The sequence below is a fragment of the Peromyscus eremicus genome, chromosome 19, assembly GCF_949786415.1.
Source record: "Peromyscus eremicus chromosome 19, PerEre_H2_v1, whole genome shotgun sequence".
Taxonomy (NCBI): Eukaryota; Metazoa; Chordata; class Mammalia; order Rodentia; family Cricetidae; genus Peromyscus; species Peromyscus eremicus.
In genome coordinates this window covers 72,185,650-72,211,228 of record NC_081435.1, presented here as the reverse complement: position 1 = coordinate 72,211,228, position 25,579 = coordinate 72,185,650, and the positions used below count along the sequence as shown (strand labels likewise).

The window sequence follows — 25,579 nt, the reverse complement described above, 5'->3', positions numbered from 1 at the left end:
CAGTTGTGAGTCTCTCTATTTTTTGAGGTGTGGTTTTTTTTCTGATACATTATAAATGGAAGTCCCTCTCAAACGATGCAGAATCAAGTGTTTCCATACATTCTGTATATTTCTTTACACTTATTCAATGGGGCATTTGAAACACAAATGGTTTTCATTTTAAATCCCAGCATATCTATTTCTTCTTTTGTTATTTGTGCTTTTGCTATTTTTATCTAAGAAACCACTGTCTGACCCCAGATCACTCAGATTTGTACTTGTTTTCTCCCAAGAATTTTATTTGGACCTTCTCTTGAGTCTTTGGTGAAGTGAGACTGAATGTGAAGATAACACTACTATCATTCATTACAACATTAAAGTTTCAGGTAGAGCTGTTCTCAAAGGGACTCTCCCGCAACTGTGATTGGGTTGCAAAGCATGATGGGTACAATCACAGAGGGGAAGTCAATTCAGCAACAAGGTGTTAGGATCACAAAACAAGAGCTTTCAGAAGTAGAGTAGGTACTCTGTGGGACAATGGCCACATAATTATATGAAACATAAGTGCTGCTCAAGCTTCTACTTGCTCAGCTCTTTCTGGAATTCTCTGTGGCTCCAAGAACATTAAACAAGTTGAGGGTTTTTTTTTGTTTGTTTGTTTTGTTTTTACATAAAAATGGCAATATGTCACTTTAATGATTTCTGTTTTATGAATCTGTGTGTATATTCATGTGTGCAGTATATACACATATGTGGGTGTGCACGCCCACACACACTGTGGCGGTCAGAGGATGTAGGACATCCGACTCTGTCACTCACCACTTTGTTGCCTTGAGACTGGGTCTCTTGCTGGACCTAGAGGAGCCCAGTGATTCTGTTTCTAATACCTCCACAGTGTTGGGGTTACAAGCGCACATAGCTACACCCAGCTTTTGATGTGGATTCTGGGGTCTGAACTTGGGCCCTCATGCTTTTATAGCAAGTGCTAGTCTTATCTAGATGACAGATAATTTTTTCAGTTGCATATTTTGCATTGTGCCCCCCACAACCGGAGGACCTAGTCTGTTAGCGTAAGCATAGTTATTTCACTTATTTCTTTCTTCTTTATGAAGAATGGAATTGATGGCACTCAAGCTAACTCTCTCCTTGAGTAGACTTGTTTTTAGGCTGCTCTGGTTCAAGAGACCCCAGTATACCTAGTGCAGAACTGACACAGGCACACACCAACACAGACCACCCAGAGGCAGAAAGACCCACCTACCCTTCCTTAAACAGTGTTCTTTATTGAAGTCAAAGGGTAAGCTATCAGGCTTGGGGCTGTAACTCGGTGGTAGAACACTTGGCTCAAATTTGTGAGCCTCTAGGATCCATGCTAAGAGAAAGAAAAGGAGAGGAACAGAAGAGAGAGCAAATTATATCACAAGTTCACTCGCGTCCCTGGAAGACGGAAGTCCTACGATGACTGTGTGTGGATGCAGGGATGGGAAAGCACAAACACTACGATGGGGTCATGCTAGCATCGCATGACCCTAAATTTGACATACTGAGTCACGGAGAAAGAGATAAACATGATAGATTGTAGCAGGAATCTTAAAAGTTCTTATAAATAAAATCAAACCTGAGCCAGGTATTGGGGTGAACTGGAAGATCACAGAACCAGAACAAGCCACAGCTACCTCACCTCACTGGATCCTCAGCTGATCTTGTTTTCTCAGACTGGAGGCCTCTGAGTCCTCATCCAGAATGCGTTTCAGCTGAACTGTGCTGCTCAAAAGCCTGAAAGCTTAACCAGCCAAATGCTTCTAGTTCCTGGTCCTCACACCTTATATAGCTTTCTGCTTTGTACCACCACTCCCTGGGATTAAAGGCGTGAGTCTCCATGCCTGGCTGTTTCCAATTCGGCCTTGAACTCGCAGAGACCCGGATGGATTTCTACCTCTGGAATGCTAGGATTAAAGGTGTGTGTGCCACCATTTTCTAGCCTCTGTATCTAGTGGCTGTTCTGTCTCTGACCCCAGATAAGTTTATTAGGGTGTACAATATTTTGGGGAACACAATACCACCACAATAGATTTGTCAGCCGAGGGCTTGTAAGGGCTAAAAGCTAGCACAGGAAGCCAGAAGAAACAGGGCAAGTGCCAGTCTCAAAGGGAACCAGGCATAGTTGGAACCTTCAGCCAAGGCTTGGCATCCAGAGCCATGAGAATTCATTTTTTAAAAATTTTATTTATTTATTTTTGGTTTTTCGAGACAGGGTTTCCCTGTGTAGCCTTGGCTGTCCTGGAACTCAGTAGACCAGGCCTTGAACTCACAGAGATCTGCCTGCCTCTGCCTCCTGAGTGCTGGGATTAAAGGTGTGCGCACCACTGACTGAGAATTAATTTGAGTTCGAGCTACTTTGTCCCAGCAGCCTTAGGACAAGCACTGCCCCACGTAGAAGCTCAGAATTAGGGAATGGACTCAGACACCCCTCAAAAAGGATACTTTCTAAGGGAACTGCCCTAGAGCTCTCATGGGCACTGTCTAGACACCTGATGGACAAGGGGGCCGACCCGCTCCACACAGTATGCATGAGAAGCCACTGAGCCAGAGGAATGGAACATATGCTGTACCTGACCCAGGGACTGGCTTCCTCCTGGGAACAGGGAGGCTGCAGGGCATCCATCCCTTGTCCATTCTGTCCACTCTCCACTGTGACACAGTAACAAAGAGCAATAGGAAGCCACGGAAACCTTAAGCTCCCCTAATGGAAAGCAGTAGAGAAAACATTAGAAACTATCATGGGAGGAATGGAGGACTGAGGAGGTGGCTCAGGAGGTAGGTACACTTTCTCTGCAAGCAGAGGACCTGAGTTCAAATTCACAGCTGTCAGCAAGTGTAACTTCAGCTTTGGAAGGTGGAGAGGTGAATCCTCTCACTGGCCAGCCAGGCTAAGAAACTTGAAGCTTCTGGTTCTATGACAGACCCCGTCTCAAAGCAATATAGCAGAATGATGGAAAAGACACTTGACAACCTGCTCTGGCCTCTCTATGTGCATTGCACACATGGGCATTCATAACCAGAATTCTGTGGATGCAACACACACACACACACACACACACACACATACTTCAAAGTTTCATTTTTTTTTTTACTTGAGATTTTGGCTGTACAAACGCTAAATGTTCAAAATATAATACAAACTAATTTTTCTTCTCTGTACAACACTGTTCTCACGTGAAGAAACACTAATGGCCAAGTTCAACTATGTGATCCAGCCCTTGAGAATAAGCATTAGTTGAAGCTAGAGAGTTAGCCCAGAGGTAAGTAGCGCTTCCTGTACAGATGTGAAGGCTTGAGTTCACTCCCCAGCCCCATCTAAAAGCTGGATATAGTAATGCATACTTAATCTCAACAAAGAGGGAGTCAGAGACTCCGGGGCTCCCTGGCTAGCCAGCCTAGCCTAATTTGCAAGCCACATGAGGGATTCTGTCTCAAAAACCAAGGTAGCTCCTGAGGAATAATAGCCAAGGATGACCTCTGACCTCCACACTAATGTGCACACACACACACACACACACACACACCTTCCCTCCCAAGTAAGCAGATAGTAAAACTGATTTAGAAATTTATTCCGATACCATCTAGGATATGATATATCCATGTCATTCACTTCATAGATGATCTAAGAGAAATGTTTTACAAGGCACTAAAATTTGAAACTTTCTAGCAAAACATTACAATCTTAATAAATATATAACTTATCCTGAAATGCACACACACTTGTCAAGTCCAGCTCATAGCTCCTTATTCTTCTGTCTCGAGCTCTCTAAATAGCACATAAGGAGTAACGTCAAGAGGCAGAAACCAGAAGAGTGAAGAGCGCACACCACGGAGATGAACTTGCTGCCACCCAGCTCTGGCCTTCCCTACTGCACAGTGAGGATTAGTGATCATGAAGAGGGGCTGGGGACGGCTCGGTGACACAGCACACACTTAGCATGCACAAGGCTTTGCACTGACTCACAGCACCATGAAAAATAACAGGAAAGTGTGATGCATGCCACCGATTGCAAAACAATCCATACTCTACAGTGCTAGAAAGATGACTCAGTGGTTCAGTCTCACTGATCTTGCAGAAGACATGGATTCAGTTCCCAGCACCCACATGGGGGCTGGCAACCATGTTCACAACCATCCAACATTCTAGCCTCTGTGGGTACTAGGCACCCATGTAGCACACACACACAGGCAAAACACTCGCATACATACAATAAAAATAACTGAAAAGTATCCTTAAAAAACAATGCATGCTCTGTAACAACAGTAACACACCACTGCTGATCACCCAGTCACAGCTCAGTACCAATTCCCTTACCATCTAGTAATTACTCCCTTGGGTTTCTACATTTAAAATGAAAAGTCGTGGATACTAATAATGCACCAGGCCAGGCATAACAACAAAAGCTTACTGATCTGAATCAACTCGTGAGCGGTCCAGGGAGGGAAAGAGCAGAGCCACACCAAACTTCTCTTGGCTCATCACTAAGGAGCTAAGGTTCCGCCAAAAAGCAAGCGGCAAATATCTCCAGATCTGTGCTGTGATGATTCACTTCATCAGTATTTCCTAAGAATTGTACAGAAACCGCTTTTGTCTCTGGATGGGGAGTTTGTAGAACTCCAGAAGTTACGAAACTGAGAGTCTCTGGGGGAATGACTTCTAAAGAGAGAACAGGCGGTTACAACAGCCTTCCCCAGTCCACGAGCTGGTTTGTTATCTGCCATGCACAGGAGATGAGGCGCCTCTTTTATAGATCTTGCAGGCCACTGACATACCGTATCATGCATTTCAAATAGAAAAACTACCCATCTTTGAGATATAATTTCTGAATCTTAATCTTCTTGAAAAAGAAACAACATTGGCAATTTGCAGGTTGGATGTGAAATCTCCCCACAAGCTTATGTGTCTGAGCATCTGGGTCCCATCTGGTAGCACTGTCCTAGGAGGTTGTGGAACCTTTGCCTCTATGGCCTAGCTAGCAGGAACGGGTCATTAAAGATGACAATCCCCTCTGTGTCTAGCCTTAGCTCTCTCCTTCCTGACCCAAAAGTGCTGTCACGGAGCTGCACCTACCCCTTATGCCTTCCTGGCCATGGCGGAGACTCACAGTCTCCTCTTCCTTACATTGCTTCCTTCAGTTATTTTGTCACAGAGACAAGAAAGCAACTAGTATGGAAACATGTAATAGGTATGTGTTGATTGCAATTATCACTGAGCAATTAAGACAAGAACAGTCGAGCGCCGAGGCTGCTTCTTTGCTTCATGACACAGACAGCCCAGGTCTGCATAATCAGCACATTAAACAAGTCTGTTTAATAAACCAAAACACGAAGCACTAAAGACATCACACCAAACAAACAGACACAAACGTGGTATATTTTAAAAGCCAGATATATTTTAAAAAGATCGTGCTTACAATAAGTAAATTATGTAGTGAAGAAACATGAAATTGATGAGTAAAAAGGCACATTTGAAAAGTTTCAGAGTACGAAGACTTCCTTGTTTGTTCTACTAACACAGGAGGAAACAGCGTCAGATATATTACAATTACTTTCTCAGGGGAAGGTTTCTGTCAGTGGAAATGATTAACACTGGCTTCTTTTCTCCCTTCTCTGGGGCAGTCTTTCCCTTCCTTGGTTTGGAGAGGCAAGTTAGTCTTCTGCCATGTAGAGGCGATACATCAGGGCTACCGCCAGGGCTGAGACGGCTGGGATCACCCAGTTAGTCCACCAACTAGAAAGACACAAGAGCAAAAAGATGCTTGAGTGATCCTCAATACAGAGACTTCAACCTCGGCCTGCCTCTGACGGAAAACTACCACAGCATAGTTTCCTCACTTCTAGAACCACTTCAGCTAAAAGGACGGCTCAGCTTTGCTAAGATGAACTTGAGCACAATGCACACCCTGGAATGTTGACCTCCCTGCCCTCCCCTTTTGTCATCATTCCGTAAAGTTTATACAGAGAGCTGCTATTGCTCCCCCAACGGCCGCTGCCTGGAGCCGTGACTTTCCCATGACATTATACTCTGGGACACCTACCACAAGACCACACAGGGGAATGTCCTGGTATGTTTTGTTCTCTTGCAGGCATCGACTGAGCATTTTAAATAGCACTAAGATGAGAATCAGACGATCAGTGTTCCCATTTGGAGGACACTGTCAGCAAGCTCTACAGCCGAGAACAGACCCTGTCCCCTGAACCCCAGTACTAAGGCTGCCACTCAACCTCGGCTTTAACATTCTCAGATCCTCCTTCAAAAACCCAAACTTAGTATCTACGCTAGATGGACTTAAGCTGTTAAGAAAAGACATGCCCCAAGTATTTAGTCTGTGGTCTATCTCCCAAATTCAAAAGCATATCTAATTTTTGCATTGTTCAGCTTTTGTAATCTTTCAATATATGATAAATTAGAGATTATGGGAAAATCAGGGACACAGCTGGGAAGACCTCTAATGTAGTTATGGATTTTTAAATTGGATTTCAAGCTTTAAATCTCAACTTTTTAAAAGACAGAAATCAATGCCTACGCTCAGCACCCAACAATACTACGTATACATACATACATACATACATACATACATCTTCCCTCCTAATCTCACTCTTCATGTATCAACCCATTCAAAGAACAAGTTCAATTAGAAGATGTAAGGTGTGACAGATTACTAGCACAGTCTCCATCTGAGTGGGGCTTTTCAGTTAACTCAGAGAGAGGCTAGCCTGACAGGAGAAGGGAGGTGAGGAGCATGGCCAGCAGGCAGAGAATGTTCTAGAACACTAAAAGAGTGGGACAATTCAGTTTGATAGGGTGAAATACAAATGTATAGCTTTCAGCTTGAGTCTAAAAATGAAAACAACAACAAAATGACGATGATTCTTCTCTAAGTCAATCTGACATGACGGAACTGCCAAAAGCCAGCTTGGACCGGAATATGGAGGGCAGATCTGGCTCCTGTAACAAGAGCGTCATGCTGCACTCGGATTAGAGGGTTTAACTTGAGTTACAACTAATGAAAACTGAACCATGCTTGTGGAAACACAATGACCACGGTCTTCAAAGGTGCCCGTGTGTCAGGGAAGAAGGCAACGGAACTCAGCCTGTAGGAACAACCACGGCACTGATCGATCACCCAAGGGACTGGCTGCCATGTGGTCCCCAGTGTAGATACATTCGGAGGGCCGTGGCATCTAGGGTCACTGTGAAAAGTCTAGGATGGAAAGCCCCGAAGCTCTGGGCACACATGAGACCATGCCCAGATTGGTGGCTGAGAAGGACAGTGGGAATTCAAGCAGAGAATCAGATATGGGGGTGTCAATCAACTCTGACTCCTGAGCCCTCCAAGAGACCTCGTCTCAAAACAAAACAAACAAACAAAAAGACAACCAGTACGTACCTGGAATTAGAGTCGACAGTAGTAATGAGAGGTTCCTGGGACACAAAAGAAAACATGAAGTTAAGGATACATCTGAGCATTTATCCCCCTGATTGAAATCCTGTTTTAATAATTTTTTTTAAAAAATCACCATTTTATTCAATTCTATCTTTTAAAAATTGTTAAAAGGGACAATTATATCCAAGTTCTTCTTACCAAAAAGCCTAAATTTACCATTTTTCAAGAAAATGAAAATTTAAGGACAATTTTCCTTAAATTACTTAAGAATATAAACTTTATAATTTGAAAATGTTAATAGAATACATATAATAATCCACTTTTAACATTTCAGCACTTCAACATAAAAACTGAAAACAGAATACTCATGGACACATATACAAGACTGTATTACTGCCCTTTGGAAAGGAAATTTAATTCTTCAAAGCATGGAACATTAAATAAAATGTCATTTAATTCATTCAAATCTGCAGGGCATAAGAGTGTACCTACGCTACATTAGAAGTGCCTCAACTAAAACAATAAGAATTCCTGTCACAGGCTAGACCACCTTTTCTGAGATTTCTTTAACTCACTGCATGGCACCAAAAGAACCCAGACTAGCTCAGAAACCACTCTGCCTAACCAACAAATAAAGCTCTGCTTACCTCCCAGCACTTTCTGAGCACAGTCCTTTTCATGAGGACCATAAAAAAAACAAAAACAAAACCAGACATATTTTCCCAAACCGTTCAAAAACTGCAGCCCCCTGAAGCACACACGTTTAGGGTTTAACCCTTGTTAGGAAGCACTGGTCATGTTTCACACCGGCGAAACTGTTAGCGCTCAACAAAAGCAGCTACAGACAGGCCAGCGCCATCGGAAAGTCTCGGCTGTACCTCTCCGCAGCACAGATGGAAACTTCGGGAAAGCAAGCGGCTGTCTGCGGCAAGGCAAAGCGGCGCCCCTGCGAGGTGTTAGAGAGACTCCCCCCTCCAGAGGCAAATTCACTTTAGGGGTGCATGAGCAAGGCAGGCCAGCGACACACACCAACCTTGACACATCACCTTTAGGATTCCTGACACAGTAGGGGAAGAAAAACAAGTCCTTTAGAAAGAAGACTTCACACTTGTTACCTCTTTAAGCAAATTGAAATCCTGGTGGTCACGGGAATTCATAACCAGTACAAGATTATTTTTCATGAGTATAATTAACACTGACTACGAGAGACAATTAGATACACCAACAATATTATTCATTTATTAGGAGAAACACAATCACAGAAGACACCAAAGAGCTCGCCGAAGGCACAAGACTATCGCACTCTGGATAGTTAGTGTGAGGAGGCAGACACTCGCTCGTGATACAGGCAGGGACATACGCATTTCAGGGGACCCTGTGCAACCTCGGGTGGCCTTCCTTGCCTCCCCCATCTTGGTGGCTGCATTGCTAACACGAAGGTTAAAATATTGCTGAGGCTCAAACACGCCCACGCCAGCTAAGCGCTGTTATAAGGGCAGGCGAGATGGCTCGGCAGGCAGAGGTACTTGCTTCAGAACCTGACAACCTGAGCTTTCCTGATCTCTGGAACCCACGCGATGGAAGGAGAATCACTTCTCCTGAAAGTTATCCTCTGACCTCTGACCTCTATGTGTGCGTGCTGAGGCACACAAGCATATGTGCATACACACATGAAATGAATAAATATTTTAAAAGTTTAAATATAAGCAAATGAAATAGTCCTAGCATATCACCACCACCACCACCATCACTGGTATCGATGACCCTCCAAATGGTAGAACTTAAAAAAACAAACAAAAAAAAAACATAGTTTTTGAATTGTCTCTTTTTTTCACAGCCTTAAAACCCAGAATGCTTGAGAATTTAAGTTGTAACGACCACTTAGCAGTGGGATAAAGAAGCCCGTTTTCTCTAGTGGCCAGTGCTCTGAGGGGCTCAGCTGCGTTCAGGGAAGGAACTTTCAAAAAGATCAGCCACCTGGTTTCTGTGCAACTTGGAGACCTTCTAACTTGTAGTAAAAAAGGCTAACAACTGGTGTATGGCATGTATAATGACTTACAGAGGTCATGTGAGTCAGTATAAATTATGATTATCATCTTACAAAAAAATACCAAATCCACAAAGCCTTTGTAAACCAGCTACCTCAATGAAGTTCACGTGGCCTAGCTCACTCCTTCACTGGAAGTCCTGACAGCGGAGCCTTCCTAAGAAGTTCAGAGACTCCGGCAACTGAGGAGACCACAGCTAGACGAGTGATTTTTCACCAGCAGCTCACTGGAGCTTCAGGGCCTCAAAGTCTGGGGGTCTCAGAGACAAATATAACCTTGCATATCACGGTGCTTTGAAAATAACAAGGAAGAGCACCAATACTATTAATACCTTCTATGTAAGCGAATTTGGTTGCTGTGGATACATTTAAAGACATGTAATTTCTGTGTCTGTAAATTCCTTAACTTGGCAATTTAGCTTCTTTTGGGCAGGTTCAAGCTAATACTCACCAGTACATCATATTTCTCCAAATTAAACTGACATTTTAAATAAGTAATATTGTTTTTTCTTAACACCGAGGACTAACGCATACACCTAAGCACACTTGTGAAGTGCTCTACAGCTGAGCTCCAATTCCAAGCATGATGTTTATTTAAAAACATCAGACCACAGAACACATTTTCCAGCCTAAAGACGATTACATGTGACCCTGGGAAATAATTAAAGACACAGTTTTGTTTGGCAGAAATAACAAAGCACCCAGAAAAGTGGCAATACATTTTCTACTGTGTCCTTCGCTTCCAGCCTCTCAAATAACCAGCAAGGGTCACCCCTGCTTTCTTCCAGCTCTGTCCTGTTTAAGCAAAATCATAATAGGGAACAAGGTTTTTTTTGTTTGTTTGTTTGCTTTAAAACAATAAAACAGTCCAAAGCCGGTCCATCTGTAAAATCTTGAGAGTAAAAGTATTTCCTTTGAACAGTGAGTAGATGCAGATGCCAGCGAGAGGTTCCACACCCACTGAACCATGAGTGATGGAATGAAGGCCCAGTGTCTTACTGAGAGTGGCTCCCTCCTGCAAAGATGGGCAGGGGGGCTTTCAGTAATGCTGACAGTGCCAGTCCCAGAATTCATCCTGCTCTGTGCTCTGTCCACTAGCTATCCCAAACATCAAAGTGATTACAAATGCAAATAGAAAACTAGACACCCACAGTGAATAGCAAACATAGCAGGAACACACTGCCCTTTGGGACAGGTCTCCCAGGCTAGCCTCAAACTCACTATGTAGCCAAGGGTGATTTCTGGTCTTCCTGTAATCATTGTAATCACTCTCACGAGCACTCAGGATTACAGGTGAGCAGAATAATGGCCAGTTGTTGGAGATTGAACCCAGGGCCTCATGCATGCTGGGCAAGCACTCCGAGATACACAGCTGCACCATGAACACGTTACTAAGAACAAATGGACAAGGGTGGCCTGCAGTGGTCCGGGGTATGAGACATGCTTACCACCACACACCTGCACGGGCACTACGGTTAGAGATGTGGTTAGCCTACAGCAGACCAAAGCTCAGGAAACAAACCTCCCCAAAGCCTGTTTTCCTGCAGGTGAATGACTTACAACAAAACCATTAACATACTAAACATCTCACAGGACAGAGACCGACTTTTCCCTGACAGACTCTTGAGGGTGGGGAGAGGCAGGATACACATGGGACAAATTGGTGCTCCAGTGTTTCAGCTGCCTGTAAAACAGCCACAAAAACCATGTACTAGTCAAATTCTGAGCAACTGTCATAGAGAGCATGCAAATTCTAAACACCATTTTGTTTTTGTTTTTTGTTTTTTAAATCTTCCTGAAGCACTCCTATCACCAGGGTTAAGTGTGTTCTCATTCTGAACAGGGACAGGGGAAAACAGAAGTTAAATTGCCATGTACTGAAAAGCACACACATAGCTTTTCTTGCACTGTGTGAGAGTCGGAGTAAGCACGGCATTTGCACACACACACACACACACACACACACATACACACACACTGTGGAATTACTGATGTCAGGCACAGCAAACAGCATCATGGTGGCAGAGACGGCACAATGGACTTTCCAGTACTCACTGCAAGCTCAGAGACGCTCGTCCTGTGTGCCTTCTCCACGAGGACCAGAAGCTCAGAGCACAGTAGAAAAGCTCAGCTTTCTTGCTGTCCATTTTTAAACAAAACCTTCCCTCAGCCTTCCTTCCTTCCAGGCCAGAATTAACTCATGCCTGCTTAGACTTCTCAGGACCTTTGGCTGGCTGTTCTCATAAATTCTTACTCTAGATTTAATGAGCAAATTGAGAAGGTCAGCTCAGACTGAAGAGCTAGGGGATGTCAGTGTAAAACTCGCCTTTTCTGAATGCCTATGATGCCACAAAGATACAGAGAAGGAAGAGGCATGGGTAGTCCCTTCAGAGTTAGGGAGGCAAACATGCTTCCACCGAAGCAAGCTCTAAGTCCTCTGAAAACAAGGCTTAGGTCAAATCTTTCAGAGAGAAGCACAATTTTTTTTCCCACTCACTCTATCTGGTACTGGAGATTGAACCCAGGGCTTCATGCACGGTGAACAAGCATGTTCCATTAAACTATACACCCAGACTTTTATTTACTGATAATTATGATGTTTTAAAAAGTAATAGATTAGTTGTACAAAGCAACAAACAAGTTCTCTTCAAAACCACAAGGACCGTAAAACAAACAAACAAGAAACCCAAACCAAACTCTTGCAAAGCCAAAAAGTTACATATCTACCCACCTAGAAAGCCCTGCTGTGACCTTTGCCCCATTTGGACATGTACTCAATACAATAAAGACACACAGTGTCCTCTGCCCACCACCGCTCCTCCAGACGTCTGGGCAAACTTACCGAAGGCTTGGCTATCTTCGATCTGTCATCCTGTGAGGAGAAGAGACGGGCGAGCAGTAAGAATAACAGGACATCTGTAAAGGTCTCATTTTCAAAAGGCTGACCGTTTTTGAGATTTTTTTTTTAAATTACTATTCAATGATTAGCATTTGGTGTTCAGCAAAGTCAAGTACAAACCTTGATCCATGTGATTTGACAGCAAAAATCAACAGTAGATTGAGGAACAAGAGGCATTTCCGTCTACGGTCCCTGAGTTTGGAATGGACCCATGACTGTCTGGTTCTTACGTGGAGGCGTTTAGAGGCTTACTAGAGTTGAACTATGACTTTCAATCCACAGAACAATGGAAAACAAAACCCTTCCCTTCCTTCTCTACTCTCAAGTTCACGGAGATATGCATCTTTGTGCTGTGGCGGCCTCAGTGAAGCCTGCAATCTCCCAGCAATATAATTATAAACTATTTAAACCTCAGGCTGAGGATGTCAAAATCTAAGAGCATCTGAATGCTGACTACAGAGAAACCACAGGGAGGTGACCTAAATGAAACCCGCTCTCCCTCCTCAGGGGAGCAGAACTTAGAGGAACAGGACAGAGAGGAACGTTCACCAGGACAGACCTTGCAGATGCAATACATCCTGTTACTTCTGGGAAGTGCGCCTATGAAAATGTGTGGAATGATAAAACTTCCAGACAAATGACACAGAGTCTCTCAAAGTATATATAACCTCCCAGCAAATCCAAAAGACCATAGACAAGCAGACAAACAGACACAGGCACACACAGAGACAGACACAGACACACACACACAACTCAACAGAATTTGCTCTAAAATGGATTTCTGGGACTTCTAAAAAGAGCTTACTTTTATCTTTTCTTCATTTGTGGTTCTTACAAGAACCATCATTCACACACAGAAGACACATAAAAATAGGGATATGCCTTTATTTATTTATCTTATCTTTAGTTTCTTGTTTGCTTACTTGGGCTGGGGCAGCTGGCTATTTGTCTCTCATCACAAAAGTGTATTCACGGCCACCCTTCACCCCCTGGCTGCAGGGGAACAAACTGACTGGACTGATAATCTGCCCTCTGTATGTGCCTCTCTGTGGGCTCTCGGAGACTGGGGAGTGTCCCCGGGACAGGGCCTTGGAGCACAGCATTCTGACCCTGAGTATAGCAATAACTATAATCAAAAAAATGCAAAGCAAAGAAAGGTTGAATCAATTTATTTATGACAAAAATGGGGTCCTGGTGGCGCCTATAATACCAGCACTTGAGGGATAAAGGCCTGAGGCGTGAGTTCCAGGCCAGCATGGGCTACACAGGAAGCTCAGGCCAACCTGGGCTATTTATTGAGACTCTGTCTAAACAAAGTATTCGAAAATCAGAAGAAATGGTTTTTGTTCTATTCTTTCTTACGTTTTCTGTAGTTGCAAATCCTGACTTACAATGTCAAACAGTAGCCTTCCAGAAGAAGAAGAAAGGCACCCCCCACCCCAAGAAATGACTTACTGGATGGAGCTCCCCGATGATGTATGTTTTAGACAGTTCCCGCGCGTCGGTAGAGTGCCCAACATCCTCAAAGTTCTCGGTAGCATCACCCCCAGCTTGCTCTCTTAGGACTTCTTCCCCACCAGGATGCTGTTCAAAGGACAGGTTGCATGAACATTAAAATCTTTTCAGGAAAATGAGCTAAAAGGAAATGGTTAGTTTATTTAATCAAATAGCCCACCCCAGAAGTCACAGATGACAATGGCTGACTCTAAGTATCTACAACGCGGACTATAAGTATGCTTCTTCACTATCCAGTTCCTTAGTACAGCACAAACTTCTTCTCGTGCTATTTGTCCCCATGCTTCCAACCCAGCAACAGTGTCATAGTATAGCCTTGATAATGCGGTAACGCCTGCTGTGCTTTTCCAGGAAGTTCCCCAAATCCCCCCCCCCCCCCCCCCCCCCCCCCCCCCGTCATCTGTCTCTAAACTATCTCTTCAGCCTTCTACTTAAGACCCAGGCTTGGGACCCTCTCAGTCTGAGTGCGGACCAAGGAAAGACCATTCATTGGTCAGAGAGAGGTGAGCACAAAGTTTCCCTTCAGGATGCACTCTGTACCATGTACAGCCAGCACCGCTCACTGGACAAGCAGGAAGGTTCGGGCCGGGCATGATATTAAGTAGCTGCCATCAGTATAAACTGAACATCTACAAAAAAGAGAGTCCCCCTTCCACATGGGGATGGGCAGAAGGAACCTTTTATTTGGCAGAAGCATCCTAGTTGCAGTAATTGGAAAAACAAAGGACAGTCAAGCTTCAGAGAGCAGAGTCCAACCAGTGACAAGAGACCTTAGGTGACAAGGCCTAGAGACTCCTGGGTAAGAGTTCTCAGACACACAGAAGGAAAATACACTTGGTTAAATCATCCAAGACACTCTGGCAGGAAAGCAAAGCAAAGAAAAGAAAAAAAAAAACCACCTCTTATATTTTTGGTTGAGTATAGCCTTTAACAGCTCAGCCACCTCTCCAGCCCCAAAACCACCTCAGGGTCCATAAGCCAACTCCCTATGCAACTGACTGCAATTGGGACTTCCCAATGACAGAAAATAACAAGGACACCCACTATTGTTCAAAGGTGGACAGTTATTCTGCTGCTGAAACCTGCTCCTTCTTCTTCTTTACTTGGAAACATCTAGCACTAAAGAATACTGTTTCTTTCTTCTTTTCATAGAAGTTATCACAAGCTACATTGTATGGAAAAAAGTCAGGAAACACAAACAATACAATAAAATCGGCTGATAATCTTGCTGTCAAGGGAGCTAGACAAGGACAGTTATGATCATTTCCTTGCGCACCTCGCTTTACTAAGTACAAAGCAGATGAAGTTCCAGAGTGTTGCTGGAGAATTTCTCTCCAGCTCCCGCCACCAAGTCCCGCCAGTCCCAGAGCCCACTTATAAAATAAACACACAGACTCTTACATTATTTAAACTGCTTGGCCATTAGCTCAGGCCTGTCACTGTCTAGCTCTTACTCTTATATTTAGCCCATTTCTATTAATCTTTACTTTGCCACATGGCTCATGGCTTACTGGTACCTTACATCTTCCTTGTCCTGATGGCGGCTGGCAGTGTCCCTCTCTCAGCCTTCCACTTCCCCCAATTCTTTTCCTTGTCCCGCCTATACTTCCTGCCTAGCCAATGGCCAATCAGTGATTTATTTACTGACCAATCAGCAACACACTTGACATACATACCATCCCACAGCACCAGAGTACAGGGATTGTAGCTTCTAGTGTTTACTACACACTCTGTGTGGTGGTTTGAATGAGAATGACCCCTATAGGCTCCTAAGTTTGAATGCTTGGTCCCCAGTTAGTGGAACTGCTTGGGAAGGATTAGGAGGTGTGGTCTTATTGGAGACATATATCACTGCGGATGGGCTTTGAGGCTTTAAAAGCCCACACCAGACCCAGTGTTTCCCTCTCTCTGCCTGCTGCTGCCTGTAGATCATGATGTAAAGCTTGCAGCTACTGCTCCCATGCCATTCCTGCCTTGCTCCTGCCATAATAACCATGGACTAACCATCTAAAACTGTAAGCAAGCCTCTGACTAAAAATGCTTTCTCTTATGAGCTGCCTTGGCCATGGTGTCTCTTCACAGCAATAGAGCACCAACTAAGACACTGTGGGAACTTGAGAAAATACTAGTAGTTGGGGGCTGGAAAGGTGGCTCAGCAGTAAAGAACATTTGCTACTTGCAGAAAACCAGATTCGGATCCCAGCACTCACATGGGGTGGCTCACAACCACCTGTAATTCTAGTGCGGGGGGAAGGGGACCTGTCCACATGTGGTACACATACATACACTCAGGTACAACACACACAAACACATACACAAAGGAAGAAAATGCTGGTCACAGCTTTGGAGGATATATTTTAAAACACATCAGACACTATGTTTAATAAACACGACAATGTCTTACTAAACACTTCCCAATATCAGTGTCTGTCCTTAGCATGACTTCTTGCATTGTATAAACATTGCCCTAACTCAGTGGGATGTGTTCTGCTCCAGCCATTCTGACAATGAGAAGTAACTGATAAGAATCAAATGCACACAGAAGGCTCTAGATGTATCTCACAGGTGTGGCAGTGGTAATCAAGACTTTCTGGTTCTGGAACAATCTGGAACTGCCAAACAGTGATCTGACACAGGAGCAGAAAGGCAGGCAGGTAGGAGATATGAAGAGACCAAAGTCCCCACAGCCCAGAGGTGACCAGTCCCTCACTACTGCTCCTCAGCTAATGACTTAATTCACAAGTTACTCAACTTGGGCTTCCTACTCAGGACAAGTGAGTCTCAGCAGATCTCCTGGAGTCTCACTGTCCACCAGGGACAGCCTGTCTTCCAGGACAACACAATGAGGTGATGCCATCACCTCAGTCTGCTATGGAGTCATGGGAATCCTGGAGTGTAAGTGCCACGGTGGAGGAAGCACACGTTCACCTCAGTTACACAATAATCTTAACTCAAAGGGCTGTGCAAAGGGGGCAGCCCTCACCATAGGCTCCCATGGGAAAGGAAGCAAGGGCCATGTTTGTCTGAAGCTCTGTCTCCAGGGTGAACCTTGCCTAAATCCTTTGTCACACAGTGTTCTAAGGGAAGAAAGAAAACATTTCGGGCTATTGGTCTCACGGACCACTGCTGAGGGTGTGTGTGTGTGTGTGTGTGTGTGTGTGTGTGTGTGTGTGTGTGTGTAAATAACTTAGGAAAAACACAACACCAAATAAATTGATTGCTGTTGAAATGTTGTAATTCTACCCTAAAAACTTTTTTTGGAAGAATCAATAAGAAAATCAAAGCGTGAAAAATTGTTATAAGATAAAATAAACTTCAAGTCCTGATAAGACAGCAAAGATAAGGGACTAACTCTTAGTAATATCCAGTATTTTCCTTGAAATAAATGATGCACACAGAGAAAGAGAAAATGCTTGCCATGTAAATTAAGTCTACCTCATTACATCATAATTGTCTGAAACTTGGCAATTCTTCTGCCATTCTTATTCTTGTTAGTAGGATACACCGTAGTTTTCATAAGCACACAAGGTAGTTTAAGACTGTAATTGCGATTAAAAAAAAAAAAAACCTAGGAGTGTACATAGTGTTCATGTCCTATCTTTTGGGCATGTTGTAGAATTTGGGAGTGGCCCACAGAAAAGGCTTTGAAAGAGAAGTGGTGTGGGAGCCTATTTTCAGGTTTCTGGTGGCTTTACCCAGCAGGTCTGCATAGAGAGGATGATTAGGACCACAGGCCTGAGTACAGGTATCTGAGATGGTCTGCACTTGGTTGTGCCGGGGGAGGTCTTTTGCTCCACCCCTTGGCATTTCTATAAATACCCTAGGGCAGAGACAGTCAGGGCCCGTTAGAATAGGTTCCAGGCCCTCTCGAGGCTATCCTGTATTTTCTGTTTATCTCCACAATCTAAATCCTTCTATCTAATGTTTCCTGCTGCTCTCACTCAAGAAAACTCTGGGGAACTGTGGGGTTGGTGGGTAGCCATCCTACAGGGTGGTAGGGTAGCAAGTGCCTGATGATTTTCCTGAATTAAGGAATGCATAACCGCACAAAGCCAGGGGACAGGTACATCCACATCAGACGTCTGCCTCCACCAACCCGACTCTGACAGCAGCAGCAGCTGTAGAGCCCGGAAAAGGAGGGAAAGGTGGAAAGGGACACTGAGTAGAACGAGACAGCCAATCGTTTCTGTGAAGGGTTCCCATTTTCCCAAAGGAATATTTCATTTTCTGTGTATGCGGCGCTAGTTAATTCACATGACAAATACATGCCTTGTGTCCTCAAAAACCAGACTCGAGAGTCAGCACAAACAGCCCTGGTTCCTGCCTGCAGAGACCACGGTCTAACAGGCAAACGTGAACAATGCTCAACTGAGAACACCAAGTGAATGTCACTTCTGAAATCACATGGTGAGTGCCACCAAGATGAAAAAGGAGTGTCACCGATGGAGAAGAAAAATGCAGAGACAACTGGAGTTGTGAGGGACAGGAGTTCCAGCAGGAAGTCCCTCTAATGCAGGAGTTCAGGGACAGGAAGGAAGCCGGCCTGGGACTCAGGAAGGGCAAGGACAGGACAGGCCAAGAAGGCTCCCAGGTCTTTTCAAGGACCTTGGTCTTTATTTGGTGAGCAATGGGAAGCCACTGACACACATTTAAGAAGGAATGAAGGTGAGAAGTCAGATTTGACTTTGAGAAGAGTCCTGAGGGCAAGACAGGGGAGAGTAAGTAACCTAGGCTAGAAAAGCTGACAGCTCATGGTGCGAGCAGCCCGGAGATGAAGACGGTGAAGACGGGAGATGAGGGGATGGGAGCTGGTGTGGGAATCGGGAGACATGAAAGACGTGAGACAGAATAGATGACAGGGCTTCCAGTCAGTGAAGAGTGACTCAAACACTGATGAATGGACAACCGAACGCTTGGAAGACCCAAACGACAGCACTAACTGAAGGAACTGGGAATGGGAATCCACAGAGACCAGATCTAAACTGGTTGTTGGAATAACCTTAGCGATGCACTCTGTGCACACAGCTTGAGAGATTATAATTCTTTCCATGTATTTTTTTGAATTCCCAACTTCTTTAGCTGCCCTGATAAATCCTCATCCTGCCAGTATATGAGAACTCTCAGAGATGAGGGAATATCAACAAATGGTGTTAAACAGCCTTCACTTTTTGATCTGAAAAAAAAAAAAAAAAAAAGGAACTCTGTTTTAAAATACTAAAAGTTGGCCCTGTCCATAAATCGAGAAATTTTCTGCCACATCTCCAACTCAGAACTAAGGATATGTTCAGGAAGTCATGGTACAAGTTGCACATTCCTAATCCCCAAACTCCAAATCCAAAAATTTAGAGTGCTGCTGGCATGATACCCCAAATGGAAAATCCTATAATCTGACTTCATGTAAGGGGTTGTAACATAGGTACACTAAAATTATATTATAAAATGGCATTCAGGCTATGTGTGTAAGAAGGACGTGGCTTTGCCAAGAATGAGGAGCATTCTCAGCAATTAGGCTGTTGACATTCCAGAGTCTACACCACCCTGGAGGGACGCACAGTGGTTGTGGAGGGACCCAGAGGAACCCTCTGGAGGTACTTCAGCTACAACAATGATGCCAATGTAGACCTCAGTCTTCTTAGAAAGAAGAAGAGGCTCTGGTTTGGGAAATGGTGGAGAAATGGGAAACTGATGATTGTTCATATTGTCTGCAGCCACGGACAGAGCACCAGGCTGCCTTGACAAGATGAGATCTGTGGACGTTCACTTCCTCATCAAGGTCTACACTCAGGAGAATGTGTCTCTTGTTCAAATCCAAAGTTTCTTGGGTAGAAAATTCACCTGCAGGGTTCTAATGTGGACAGGTGTTGCTTGTTGGGTTTCTCAAGCCCAGAAAGATGAGTTAATAATGGTTTAAGAAAATGAAACTGAACTTGTTTCAAATGTAGTGGCTTTGATTCAGAGAGCTATAACAGGTTGGTTTGTTTGTTGCTTCTAAAGGACATCAGAAAAATGTAGGTGACATCTTTTTTGAAAAAGGAATAGTGCAGTGGTCTAGGTTGGACTTCCACATCTACAGAACTAAGGTCCTGGAGCAGAACTCTAACTTGTGGTGTCCGACAACACAACAAAAGGCTTATGAGGAAACACAAAAAGAAGTGTATGAAACAAATGGATTTCATACTGGTGAGTCCCATCCCTAAGATATCACTGTGAATATACAAATATTCCAACATCAGAGGCTTACACTCCTGGTCCGAAGAATTTCCAAACTGTATTACAAACAGTTAAAGTTGGCTCCTGAAATTCAGCTGGTCTCAGCAAAATTTCCACTCATGGATCTCTTCTTGAAATGCTGTCTTTATCTGATATGTTCTCTCAGTCTTTCAGCCCACCAGACACCTGATCCTCATGTGCAAACTCTGAGGCTCAGTCCTCGGCCCTGCTCCCAGTCCACTTACAGGCTGTCTCCTGGTGATTGCATCTCCAGTTTGCATATCACCTGTCCACTAACGAATGCATTTGAGCAACCACTTCCATGACTTCACGGTGCCAGGCTCCTAGTACATCCATCTACTTAAAAACTTCACCCAATGCCCGATGTACATTTCAAGCATAACGTTTCTCTCTCCTGCCCTAAAGACCCTCTTTCCCAGTCTTTCTGTCCCCAGTTAATGTGGCCACCGTGATCCCAGTTGCTGTGGCCATCTCACTCCTGCTCCAATAACAATTTTTCAGATACCGTCCTTGAATTCCACTCCTAACCTGGCCTCCCTTTCATCCCACACTATAGCCTTTACCCTTCCCTTCACAGATCACACTGTTACACTTTCAAGTCATAAAGTGGTTTGCAAAATTCTTCATGACTCAGACTTCAGCCTGTCCTGTTCTCCTCTGTTTGCCACCTCCTTCAATGCCTTCAAGTATGTGCCGACTAAACACATGAGATTAGCACAGACCTTTACTTTGAGGATCACTGCATATGCCAGCCAGCCGAGGAGCTGAACTTTCTCACTCCGAACGGTTCATACAAATCTCCCTTCTCTGAGCTATAATAGTTCTTATCCTTCAGGTCACATGACTTCACACTTAAATGAAAATTCATTAAATTAAAATCACATGACTTCACACTTAAATGATAATTCATTCAATTAAAATCAACTTTGTGCAAAGCACTGTGGGGCACATAGGAAAGAGCACCACCCAATCCCGTCTGAATAGTAAAGCAGGCTCAACCCTGTTAGTAATTGGAAGGGAAAAAAATCATTTAAAAAAAAGTATGGGATCTAATCTTGAAGAAACATGTACTTCCTTTGGGCTAAAAAAAAAAAAAAACAGAAAAACAAAACAAACAAACAAATAAAACCAGAAGGCCTACGGACTTCACTGATAGAGCTTCAGTTCTAACTAATCATGAATGACCCAACAGGTCCTAAACATCAGGCATGGCTTTGAGCAATGTTCCCCAAGAGGCAAGTATGAATGAGCTGTGTGGCTCCTAGGTACCCATATCACACAGCAGTTGCAGGATTTTCATCTCCATTAATGTTAAAAAAAAAAGTCTCCTAGCTTTAGGGTAAAATAGGCTCAAGCTCCACACACCCTCATCCCTCACGCCCATGTATATGTGTGTGTGTGTGTGTGTGTGTGTGTGTGTGTGTGTGTGTGTGTACAGAACAGTCTGAAATATATAAACATTTTGAAATGATTCAATCGAGCTAATTATCCTATCCATCACCTCACATACCTATCAGGGTTTTATTGTAGTAAAAACATTTAGGGTTCACCCTCTTAGCAATTACCAAACATACATCATACTTAGCAAGAGTCATTATGATGTTCAATATACCCCCAGAAGAAGAGTCTAATACAAACTAAATGTTTCCTTTGTAGCTGACTCATCCCAGGAAAGGCACAGCTATGAGATGGCCAAGGACCAAATGACTCTTCTGTAACTACAGAATGGATATTAGGATCAAGTCAAACCTGCTTTACAATACTCCCAATCCTAGGACATGAAGAGGTTCTGAGAAAGTCTTGTTTGCACAATGAGATTAAAGCTTATGTAACATTTCATTCATATTAATTTAAAATAAATTAAAGAGTCATTGCTTTACAATAACTAAAGATCTGAAGTGGTTTCTTAACCTTCTCATCTAAAATTTATTTAAATAATTAATTTAAATTATTAAATGTAAAATATAGCAATATATATCAGAAATTAGAATTCAAGAGCCTACCTATAAAAAAAGAGAAATATAAATAAGGTCAGGAAGTAAGTATTAATGAATGACAGCAATAAACTAGGCAAAGAAGGTCACTTCAGGTAGGAGAATAGACAAGGAAAGAACCCTCACTATTCAGAATGACTGACTAGAAAAGTGGGGCTACCCCTGACTGTGGTAACTGGGCATCCCAATCAATGGCATTCGGTGAGCTAGTGTGATATTCAAAAATCAAAGGTGTATCTTTGGTTTCCTTAAAAAATGTATGAGTTTTAAAAAGGAGACAAACTTGGTCATTATTCCTCACTGAGCAACATTTATCCGTAACAAATTTAGTGCTATTCGCAGACCCTTGGCCGATGCTGATAAATGCTCAGATTCCCGTTTCATCTTTCACTAATAATGCTAACCTAATATTTTTATGTAATTAGTTAAATTATTTGCTGTGAGAAATTAAACCAGCTAAAAGCACGACCACAACATCAGCTTATCTTCAAAGCCAGCCATGATCCTACCCACCCTACACCTTTCCAAATAAACTCTAGTGACAAGAATTTAATCTGAAAAGTACCTAGCCTGGGAAGAGAACACCCGTTCCTGGGATTGCTTTCTTCATGAGAGATACCAAAGCTATCAAAGTGGCACATGCGAAATCTCCCTAAGGGACCAGACGATAATGCCATCCACAGCCAGGTTCTAGGAACCTCAGTGATAGTGCACGTCTCTTGTTTAAGACTACATTGCACAATGGTTTACCTCAGGCCATAACAAAATAATTAACCTAAACATTACAGGCAGAACTGGCTAGCCACTGTATGTCTGATCCAGTACTGTTCATATGCAAAAACCTATCCCCAGAGGGTCCTCATCTTCACCCCATCCTCTGGCTCCCTGTCAAATCTCTACTTCAGTAACAACTAGGAGTAAGGACGATACAGTGTGCACCAGGTAACGGCTTTGCCAGTGGAGATGAGAGCCGAATTCCTCACACACAGAAGACAATGAACACTAGAGTGAAAAAGAAGAAAGTGTTCTCTAAAGAACAACACTACACGAGCATCACACAGCCCTTGAATGCATCTAACAAAGTCATGACCTGGGGTTACTTTTTATGTTACTAGGACAAGAGTGATAAAATATTAGTAAAGTGATATTTCAAACCATTTTTAGAATGAGGCCGGAAGGCAGTCATAAGAGACAGCCATATTAGACTCTATGACAGTGGTTCTCAACCTTCCTAATGCTCGGACCCTTTAATACAGTTCCTCATGTTGTGGTGACCCCCCTCAACCATAAAATTAGGTATGCCGCTACTTCATAATTTTGCTATTGTTATGAATCATAATGTAAATATCTGGTATGGATATCGGATATGTGACCCCTGTGAAAGTCATTTGACCCAAAGGGGTCGTGACCCACAGGTTGAGAACCACTGCTCTACAAGCTCCAGGACTTTTTTTTTTTTAACTTGCAGGGAGTAAAATCCATTTCAGATTTTCTGAGACCTAGAAATAGATCTACAAGATCTGATAAAAATAATTTAGACACTGGTTATGATATGGATTATTTGTGTGAATAATAATTCTTAACACAGATGCCATGAGCTCAGATGAAGAAAAATAATGCTGCTAGAAAAGTCAAAATCACTTTAGATTAAAACGTGCTTCCTGCAACTGCCATTACAGAGATACCCCTTCCTCAGGGAAAATAATCTCCAGGCTCGTTCTTTACCTCTGTTAGTGTCTTGGGTGCTTTCACAGTTCCTCTGACTTTCAAACAAAAAAACAAAACAGGGCATAGTTTTAGAATTATCTTTGTCAGCTGTGTTCTTCCTTAACACAAATAATTTAATAAAAGGAAACTATCTTCAACTTGATCCAAAATAGTTTTGCTCAGTGGTTGGTCTTAATCCCTAGAATGGCTACATTTCACTGGACTCAGAACACACATTATAAACTTCCAGACTCAAAGCCAAATGTCTCTTCAATGAACGTGGAAAGCTTTGCATTCTTGTCCACTGGGAGGCCCTCTCCTATGTGCACAGCTCCTGTCACCAAGCCGTTTTCATCACTCCAGACCCTTCCCCATCCTCTTAGAGACAGGGCACCGCTGAATGCTCGTCCCAAATCATTATGACCCTGTCCCGTACTCTATCAAAGCCTTGCAATGGTGACCTCCTGCAGCCACTCAGACGGCTTGTACTTCTCAACCAAGGAGCATCTCTACCTATGGTACAGGGGACCAGCCATATCTGGTGAGAGAAGACTGTGGCTCCAATGTGTTCCTCTTACTCGATAGTATATAAGCTCAGCAGATGTTAAGAGATGCCTCCAGCTTGCCTTTTGGCTGGGTATCCCACATGATTGAATTCTGGCTAATGAAAGGCAGATGCGAAGGACTACAGAATCTTCCAGAAGTCATCCCTCCTTTGCCCTATCTTATCTCCTCCCTTGCACTGCTGCTGCTAAGCTTGAGGACGAGGACCCTTCCCCACACTGCCTGAAAAGGGAACTACAAGTGTGGACTTTTCAGGATAGAACTGTTAACACAGCCCTGGGCAGGAAAGCTACTTGGTTTGACAAGTGAATAAACTCTCATCTCATATGTGCATGGTTATTTGGGTTTCCATTGAGTTTAAATCTAATTACTACATCAATTACCAGAACTATTAAGAAGCCTTCTGTATTGTTGACTAAACAGTATAGAATAGACATCTAGATAGAAAAACAGGAGTTTTTAAAACACAATCTAAGTCCTTTCTGGATAGCTAAAATTGAAGTTTAAAGAGCAGGTAAACAAAGGAGTAGAGGTCAAAAATAACAGGTTACTCACGGATGTGTGCAAAGTCTGTTATTAGTAAAGTAATTAGTTTCAATAAAGACAACTATGAAAGGCTAGGTGGTTAGAATTACATAAGCACATAGGTTGTTGAAAGCCAGCACGTTGCAGGAGACTAGTGCTAAGGACCACTCTGAGGCCTGAAGAAGAACGGAGCATGACAGATATGCCAGAGGAGCTTTTCCCCACCCAACACAACGGGCTGAAGGACCCAGCCACACATAGGCTGAAAGCCAGAGCAGCTTAACTCCAGGAAGCCACAGCGATGCTGCAGGACAGTGTTGCAATAAAAAGCTGTCACTGATGCTTGATGTGAACTAGTCTGGGGCAGTCGGCCTTACAGCAACCACTCCTGGACTCCTGCTAAGCCCGACCTCCTCTGAACCCAGAGCCAAGCCCAGACACACTCATCTGGGCCAAAGAGCCTGAATCCAAAAAGGCCAGAACTGTAGAGATTAAAAGGACCTTCAGGGAAGGACTATCTGAATTTTACAGGTGAAGAAATGGAACAAAGAGAACTGACACAAAGGCCACAATTCAGAAGAAAGGACAGGGCCACAGTTGACTCAGATCAATGCTTTCTTGAAAAGTGTGAACAACAGAGTAACTTTCTACCCAAAGGAAAACTTCAAAAACAAAGCTTCTTCATAAA

The 25,579-nt window shown here is 43.4% G+C and overlaps 1 protein-coding gene and 1 pseudogene across 1 annotated transcript in view; one reads left to right on the top strand and one right to left on the bottom strand.

Annotated features, from left to right (window-relative positions):
- Positions 1-5,392: 5,392 nt before the first annotated feature.
- The window catches only part of LOC131895988 (cytochrome b5), a 32,806-nt gene continuing 12,619 nt past the window's right edge, over positions 5,393-25,579 (bottom strand). The window contains 5 exon segments of the mRNA XM_059246534.1: positions 5,393-5,685; positions 5,688-5,752; positions 7,413-7,447; positions 12,299-12,328; positions 13,811-13,939. Of these exon segments, the coding sequence (XP_059102517.1) occupies positions 5,567-5,685; positions 5,688-5,752; positions 7,413-7,447; positions 12,299-12,328; positions 13,811-13,939 (378 nt within the window). The 3' untranslated portion in view covers positions 5,393-5,566.
- On the top strand, positions 19,356-20,591 carry LOC131896103 (large ribosomal subunit protein uL6-like; annotated as a pseudogene).